The 9,315-nt window shown below is 34.8% G+C and overlaps 1 protein-coding gene and 1 pseudogene across 1 annotated transcript; both read right to left on the bottom strand.

Moving 5' to 3' along the window:
- Positions 1-2,056: 2,056 nt before the first annotated feature.
- On the bottom strand, positions 2,057-2,785 carry LOC132314685 (glutathione S-transferase U8-like; annotated as a pseudogene).
- A 390-nt stretch (positions 2,786-3,175) lies between these two features.
- LOC132313211 (glutathione S-transferase U8-like) lies at positions 3,176-4,404 on the bottom strand. Its single transcript, XM_059811893.1, has 2 exons — positions 3,872-4,404; positions 3,176-3,771 (listed from the first exon to the last, which is right to left on the bottom strand). Exons 1-2 carry the CDS (start codon positions 4,190-4,192, stop codon positions 3,424-3,426), a joined length of 669 nt encoding a protein of 222 aa, XP_059667876.1. The 5' UTR covers positions 4,193-4,404; the 3' UTR covers positions 3,176-3,423.
- Between the last annotated feature and the right edge of the window lie 4,911 nt (positions 4,405-9,315).

The raw sequence follows: 9,315 nt of genomic DNA, 5'->3' as shown, positions 1-9,315 counted from the left end.
AAACTCATCCCATTGCTTTAAAGAAAGAAAAAGAACCTCGTGCTCCGTCATGACATGAGCTTCATAAATATAAGCATTTCTAGCTTTCCACAAATACCAAACAATGTCAGCAATTAAACTTAATATATCCATCCTCAATTTAGAGTGTTGAAGCACTACAACAATATTTGAAAACCATGAAAACTATGTAGAGTAAGGAATTTGATCAACCAACACCCTTAAAGGACTTAATTGCCACACGTTTTGAGCAAAAGGGCAAAACAACAACAAATGGTCGACACTTTCAATGTCAAGCCCATATCTTTTGCAACACGCATCTTCCACTATGCTCCTGCATTTCATATTGGAGAAAACTTGAATATGACCATGGCAAGCAGCCCACAAAAAATGCAATATTTTTTCCTTTGCTCGAATATTCCAAAGACTTTTCCACACTTGAGACCTAGTATCTTGGTTAGATGGAGAAACATGGAAAGAATGAATGGGACTACCTTCCTTAATGTGTAAAGCGACGTAATAGGTTGATTTGACAGAGAAAGAACCGATACTAAAGAATGCCCATCTCTTTTTATCCGAACTAGCAAATTCACTAATAGAAATTCTTTGGATAAGCTTGCAATCTTCAAAACAAAAAAGTGATACAATAGAGAACAATTCCAACTCTTGGTATGAGGATCAATAAGATCATGGACCATTTGAATTTCCCAACCCACAGGACAAGGAGTTTGAACTTTGAAATCCATAGATTCTGGAATCCAAGGATCTGTCCATATATTAATACTTCGACCATTACCCACAGTCCACCTAAAACCTTTAAGAAGGATTTCTTTACTTGAAAAGATACTTCGCCATGCCTAAGAAGCCCCTCTCTTCATACTAGACTGCAAAAAAGAAGAATCGGGAAAACATTTAGCTTTGAACACCTTGGAGAACAAAGAATTTTCTTTCACTTCCAACCTCCATCCCTGTTTGGCCAAGAGAGCCAAATTAAAACTTCCTAAGTCTCGAAATACAAGGCCACCCACTTCTTTGTTTTTGCACATGATGTCCCACTTAGTCAGCAAACACCTTTATGATCATTTTATCCTGACCACCAACATTGAATAAATTTGCTTCGTAATTTTTGACAAACACCCAACGGAATTTTGAAGCAACTCATAGTGAAGGTTGGAATGGCTTGGAGAACAGCCTTAAGGAGAACTGTTTTCCCCCCAGTTGAAAAGTAAGAATGCCTCCAACTTTGAATCTTAGCTTCCATTTATCTTCAAGGAACTAAAAAATTTACTTTTTAGATTGCCCTATTTCAGGTGGTAAGCCCAAATACTTCGCATGGTTGTTTGCCAAGGAAATTCACAAAATCCATACATATGTATATGGATTAGGTCATAAATCAACTTTCTTAACCTTTATTTAAGGTTTTTAATTCTAGTTTTTAGGGATAAACTATAATCATGCAGGATGATTATATTTAACAAGTTGTTTGATTCTATTTTTTTTTTTTTTTTTTTCTTTTTGTTTTCTTTTTCGGAAATTTATTTCCATTGACGCCTTCTTTAAAATAACTGTTCTTTGAAAATTCAATTAAACGTAATACCTAATTTCAAATAATAGTTTTCGTGATTCTCCAAAAATTATGTTCTAGTATTTTTGAACCAAAGTCCTCAACCTTCTTTATCTAATATGAAGTTTGTAAATAAACCTCTGGGATTGATGTTTAAAAGCAGGTAAAAAATTTCGGTAAAAAATCATCATCGTCATACATAGTAACAAAGAAAAGCACCACGCTTCTCAAGCAAACTGTGATTAGTACTGGACGTAACAACTATTAGACACTACATAATAAGGTAGAGTTATATTTGTGACCGTGAAGTGCTTATTTGCCATTAAGTTTCAGACCATAAGCAACAAATGTAGCATCGGTAAATACCGGCCGCGTCTCAGTTGTTGGATGTGGTGGTAGGGTCACCTGATGGATGATTCAAAAGTTGGGATCCGCGGAGTACTATAGAACTTCTCAAGTAAACTAGTACTTATTTGGAAGCATAGTGATCTCGGAAATAGGCACTGGGAGGCAGATTTTCCTTGATAATACTCCAATTCAATTCCAATTACTTTCTGGATTGGTGTTCCTGGATGTCACACCAATCCAGAAAGCTACGAAATTAGCCACAATGTGAACCAAACCGATAGTGTCTCCACCGAAGAACCTCTTATCCTTCACCTCATTTTCAAGGGTTTTCAGGTGTTCACATGCCTCTTCTATGGCCACCTCTTGCTCCTTGTCTCTGCTCCAATAAGCCTTCCATATTGTAGTCACACACTAAAAAGCACAGTTGAAAATGACATAAACCGCAACTATACAATCTATAGTGTTTCAAGGTAACATGGGTATATAGAGAAGACATACCTTGTCATCGACGAACTTAGCCCAGAAACAAGCCATGACTCTCTCATAAGGATCTTTAGGCAAGTGGGAAAGCCTTTCCATTATGCAAGAGCATAGGGATTTTCTTGTTAAAGATGTCTTCTTCTATGAATTCATATTGGACGCCCTTTAGCTTCAGACCAATCTCAACCATACGGCTAAAATTGCTTCCTCAAACCCCAAAAAAACTATATTTCCTCTGTTATTACTACACTAATTCATTTAGTTTACTAACACCAAACGCAACTTAAAGTAGTGTGTGGTCCAATTCTGATGTGGGTTTTTCATTCTGGGATTGCTGATCAGTTCTTATAGAGGGACCATAACATTTGGTCACTTGCTCAACAAAACTGCGTCCATTGCTATAACATTTGGTTATTTGCTTACTCTGAAAAAATAAAAATAAAAAAAAAAAAATGAAAAAAAGGGAGTGGGGTTAACAATATATCCTTACCATGAACTATTTATTTTTATTTTTAACACATACTAAAATTTTCACTTACCAATGTATGTTCAGCTGTACAATATGAATAAGACTGAATTTTATTTATATAAATGATATTGAAGATCATATTCATACTTAATCTAATTTATTAAAAAGGAGGTCAATATCAATATCCATTATTGAGTGGATTTCTGGACAGGAGATGATTGCAGAAAGACTTGAACCATGATCCAAATTTTTAACAACGATTAAAATGAGTAATAAAAAAAGTAAAATCAGTGACACAACAGATTGAAAAATCCAAGTCCAAAAACTAATACAGAAAGTTTTTTATAAGGATACTATTGAACCACCTTGTCAACAGAACACACCATTTTGATCTAAAATGATTGAAATGAAACAGGAGTAATAAACAAACACATCATACATTATAACAAAGAACAGTACCAAACTTGTCAAACAAACACACAACAATACTGGACATAACAACTACTAGACACTAGTGCTTATTTGCCAAAGAGTTTGAGCAGCAAATGCAGCATCAGTGAACTGCTTATTTGGAATCACCACCAAATCGAGCTCGGAAAAAGGCTGTTAGTTTATCTCTGGGAGGCAGATTTTCCTTGATGACACTGCAATTAACATATTCGTCGATCCATTTAAATAAAACAGGAAATTTCTCCCTTGTCAGCAATTCGGTTCCACTTACTTCCTGGATCAAACCAGCCCAGAAAGCTATGAAATTAGCCACAATGTCAACCAATCCGATATCGTCTCCACCGAAGAACCTCTTACCCTTGAGCTCACTTTCAAGTGTTTTTAGCAGCTCATGCGCCTCTTCCATGGCCTCCTCTTTCTCCTTGTCTTTGCTCCAATTAGCCTTCCATATTGCAGGCGCACACTAAAACACACAGTATAAATTTAGTGTTAATAGAGAGTGCGATATATGCTAGGAGAATAGTAAATTAAATTAAATTGATATAGGTCGACATGACAAACACCTTGTCATCAATGAATTTAGCCCAGAAACGTGCCATGGCTCTGTCATAAGGATGTTTGGGCAAGATGGGATGGCCGCCTTTCCAGGTGTCGTCGATGTATTCGAGAATAACGACGGACTCGGCAATGGGCTTTCCATTGTGCAAGAGCACAGGGATTTTCTTGTGGACAGGGTTGTACTTGAGGAGCAAATCACTCTTCTTCCCAAACAGGTCTTCTTCTTCTATGAATTCATATGGGACACCCTTTAGCTTCAGACCTATCTCAACTCTGCGGCTAAAAGGACTTCGCCAAACCCCAAGCAACTTCACTTCCTCTGCCATTCCTTTTTAGTTTCTTAACACCAAACTCAACTTAAGAGTACTTAATATGTTAGACCAATTCTGATCTGGGCTTTTCAATCTCGGATTGTTAAGCTTTTTATAGAGGGAGCGTAGCATTTAGTTACTTTTAAGCCACCAAGACTGTGTCTATTATAATATGAATATGTTGACCAAACCCCATTAATTTTAGTGAGCTTTTATGAAATTGGTGGTTGGAGACTTCTGCATTTTAAATATGTAAAGATGGGGAAAAAATGACAAAAATAAATATAATGTTATATTTATATATATATCTATGTGGGGTCAATAATAAAGTAAGTCATCAATGATGACACCAATTTGGCTTGAGAAGGAAGATTGTAAGAGTGGCTTGCAGGGGAAGCCTCAGTTTAAACCTATAAATAGGCATGTATGTAACTGATCTGTATATCTATCTCAAAAGGCTTATAAATGAATTTTTTCTTTTGCTTTCTTTCTCTCTTAATCTCACTATATATATGTATACACACACACATATTTATTATACGTTATCAATATGAGTTCTATCCATCTAAGATTTGAAGAAGAAACTCTCTCTCCCTTTCTTTATGTCAACTATATATCTCTTTTGTGGTATTAGTTTTGATAGATTGTTGGGTTTATTTACTTTATTGAAAAAAATTGTATTTTGACTCCAAAGGGTAAGAAATTTTTTATTATTGATTATTATTCATTAAATAAATTTGTTCACTTAAATGATATATGTGCTCACACTATGGTTGATTTTACCACCCTTATTATTTAATGATTTACTAATTATGGTTGGTCTTACCACCTTTATTATTTAATGATTTATGACCGGTTTTTACCGCCTTTATTGTTAAATAATTTATTCACTATGGCTGGTTTTACCACCTTTGTTATTTAAATTATTCATATTATGTTATTGTTTTACTTAAAGCCATTTTATTTATTTATATACTATGCTAAATTATATTTTTATATTGTTATCACATGTAGTTATTCTGAAAATATCAAACTTGACAAAGCTGGAATTCGTGGCCTTGGATATTTCTAGCAAAAATTATTTATCTTAGATTTTAGATGCTCAGATCCATTTAGATGCCATGGGCCTAGAAAACACAATTAAAGAAGAGAATGATGCATCATTATAAGATAAAATGAAGGCCATGATTTTCCTTCAACGCCATATTAGTGAGGAGTTAAAAACTGAATATCTTATTGAAAGAAATCTACTGTGTCTGTGAAAAAATTTGAAAGAAAGATATGATCATCAAAAAACAGTTATCCTCCCAAAGGCTTAGGCTGATTGGTAGCAACTGCGGTTGCAAGATTTTAAAACTGTGTCTGAATATAACTCTGTCCTATTTAAAATCAGCTCTACATTGAAATTGTGTGGTGATACCATTACTGATGAACTTTTGCTGGAAAAAACATTCACCACATTTCACCCCTCGAATGTACTTTTACAACAACAATATCGAAAGCGTAAATTTGAAAAATATTCAGAGCTGATATCATGTTTACTTGTGGCAGAGCAAAATAACGAGCTTCTGTTAAGAAACCACCAGTCTCGTTCAACTGGATCGACATCGATTCCTAAAACATATGTTGCCTCATCCCGTGGTCGTGGTGGTAGAAATGACTATTATAATGAATATGGTCGTGTTAAAAATAACTACCATAATAATGAATATGGTCGTGGTAAAAATAACTACCACAATAATGAATATGGTCGTGGTAGAAATCACTCCTATTACCATGAAGGATATCAATCCTCAAATTTTTGTAATAAGAGATTCACACTATATCCCCAAAGGTGAGATTATAATGAAATGAAACAAGTAAAAGGGAAGGATGTGGCTCAACCTCCCAAGGCAAATGATAATACTTGTTATCAGTGTGGAATGATAGGGCACTGGCAAAGTATTTGTAATACACCTAAGCATCTGTCTAAACTTTACCAAGTCTCAATGAAAGAAAAGGGGAAACAAAAAGAAATGAATTTTATTGATCATGATGAGCCAGTTGACATCATAAATCTGGATGTATTAGATTTTTTTGAGGACCGTGATGGAAAGATAGACTTTCTGATTGGTGATGGAAATGTCCACACCAATTAATCCTTTTTTTTTTTTTTTTCATTTTCTGTCTACTATGTTTTTATTTTCTTTGTATTAAAGTTTTTATTTTCTAGTTTGTATTAAAATTTCTTTTGTTATAAAAGTTTCTTTTCTGATAAAGAAATTTGTATGAATAGGAATGGATCTGACTAGTTCCAAAATAAATGGAGAAGATATATGTCTTGCAGATAGTGAAACAACACATACAATCCTTCGAGATTAAAAATATTTTTCTCACCTAACTCTGACAGACGCTAGTGTCAATACAATATCAGGTCCCATCGACTTGATTGAAGGCTCCGAACGAGTTAACATCATTTTACCACATGGAACAAGATTACAAATCAATAATGCCTTATATTTTACAAGATCTCGGAGAAATCTGTTGAGTTTTAAAGACTTACGTCGTAATGGGTATCATATTGAGACCGCAAATGAAAGAAATGTGAAATATCTCTACATTACTTCCATTACCTCATGCAAGAAGCAGATATTAGAAAAACTCCCTATTTTCTCTTCTGAATTATACTTTACAACTATTAGGACAATTGAGTCAAATGCTGTGATACATAAAAAATCGTATGACCCAAAACTTTTTATGCTTTGGCATGATCGACTTGGTCACCCGAGGAGTATAATGATGCGTCGAATTATTGAAAATTTACATGGACACCCACTAAAGGATAAAAAATTATCTTACCAAATAATCATCTATGCACAGTTTGCTCACAAGGTAAGTTGATTATCAGACCATCCCCTTCAAAAGTCATTGTTGAATCTCCCCCATTTTTATAACGGATTCACGGGGATATATATGGGCCAATTCATCCACCCTGTGGACTATTTTGTTATTTTATAGTTTTAATTGATGCCTCAACACGATGGTCACATGTTTGTCTACTTTCTATTCGTAATGTTGCATTTGTTAGACTTCTTGCCCAAATCATTAAATTACAGGCACACTTTTCTAATTATCCAATTAAGACAATCCGTCTTGATAATGCCGCTGAATTTTCTTCTCAAACTTTTGATGATTATTGTATGTCAGTTGGAATTAATATTGAACACCCTGTTATACACACTCATACTCAAAATGGTATGGCCGAATCTTTTATTAAAAGATTTCAGTTAATTGGTCGTCATTTGCTTATGCGAACAAAATTACTTGTTTCTGCCTGGGGACATGCCATATTACATGTTGCATCATTGGTTCGTATACGACCAACTGCTTATCATAAGTACTCACCATTGCAACTTATTTTTGGTCAACAACCAAATATCTCTCAAATACGAGTTTTTGGTTGTACTGTATATGTTCCAATTGTACCACCCCAACACACTAAAATGGGTCCTCAACGTAGACTTGAAATTTATATTGGTTTTGATTCTCCATCTATTATTAGATATATTGAACCCCTGATAGGTGATGTTTTTAAAGCACGAATTGCTGACTGTCATTTTGATGAGACTATTTTCCCACTATTAGGGGGAGAAAAGGCACAGCAGCAACGTGACCTTACTTGAAATGCCCTGAAATTGTCTCATTTTGATCCTCGTACAAATCAATGTGAACGAGAAATTATGAAGATTATTCACTTGCAAAATGTTGCAAATCAATTACTTGAGGCATTTACTAATATAAAGAAAGTAATAAAATCACATACACCAGCTGCAAATGTTCCAGCACGAATTGCTGTCCCTGAGGGACCTTCTGTCAGTAATGCAGTAAATGCATCTAAAACACGTCTGAAGCGTGGTAGACCAGTCGATGCAAAAGATATTGTTTCTCGTAAGAAGAAATTACAAAAAAAAGCTGGCACTCTTGAAGAGGCCACAAAAGGAGCAACAGATATTATTGATCAATTTGAGATAATAGAATTTGATAAGGCAGAGGCTCTTGATGAGTCTCAAGTACCTAAAAATGATGAAATAATAAATATTGATGAGGCAAAGGCAACAGATGATGAGATGGCCCTTGATGAGGCACATGCCCTTGATGAGAAAAAGGTACCTAAAAATGATGAGATCTCACTAAATTATGAAACGAGATGGAATAGAAATGAAATTATTGTTGATAACATATTCTCATATGTCGTTGCTCTTGATATTGATAATGGGGATTTGAAATCTCAAAATGTCGAAGAATGTCGACGAAGAAATGATTGGCCAAAATGGGAAGAAGCGATACAAGTAGAGCTAAATTCATTAGCTAAACGTGAAGTATTTGGACCAGTAGTCTAGACACCTGAGGGTGTTAATCCTGTTGGGTATAAATGGGTGTTTGTACGAAAACGTAATACAAAGCCCAATTGGTAGCTTAAGGTTTCTCACAGAGACCTGGTATTGATTATGAGGAAACATACTCCACTGTGATCGATGCACCCACATTTAGATTCATAATACATTTGACAGTCACAGAAAGATTGCATATGCATCTAATGGACGTGGTTACAACATATTTATATGGATCACTAAATAGTGATATTTATATGAAAATTCTAGAAGGATTTAAAATGCTGAAATAATACCACGTAATATGTACTCAATAAACTTGCAACGATCCTTATATGGATTGAAGCAATCAAGACAAATGTGGTACAATCGCCTTAGCGATTACTTACTCAAAGAAGGGTATGTGAACAATCATATTTGTTCATACATTTTTATTAACAAATCAGAATCTGGTTTTGTTATTGTTACAGTATATGTTGATGATCTGAATCTTATGGGAACATTGGACGAGATCGAAAAGACGGCAACTTATTTAAAGAAAGAATTCGGAATGAAAGTTCTCAGAAGGACAAAATTCTGCCTTGGGCTGCAGGTTGAACATTTTTCAAGCGGTATTATTATCCATCAATCAACATATACAGAAAAGATTCTGAAACGTTTTCATATGGATAAAGCCCATTCATTGAGCTCTCCAATGGTTGTCCGATCACTTGACATCAAGAAAAATCATTTTCGTCCTTCAGAGGATGATGAAGAACTCCTTGGTCC

Source organism: Cornus florida, unplaced genomic scaffold, assembly GCF_030987335.1.
Source record: "Cornus florida cultivar Cherokee Brave unplaced genomic scaffold, ASM3098733v1 CherokeeBrave_3.0.0_Hap2_Chr06, whole genome shotgun sequence".
NCBI classification, from domain to species: domain Eukaryota; kingdom Viridiplantae; phylum Streptophyta; class Magnoliopsida; order Cornales; family Cornaceae; genus Cornus; species Cornus florida.
Note: the sequence above shows the minus strand (reverse complement) of the source record. Positions and strands in the feature narration are given on the sequence as shown.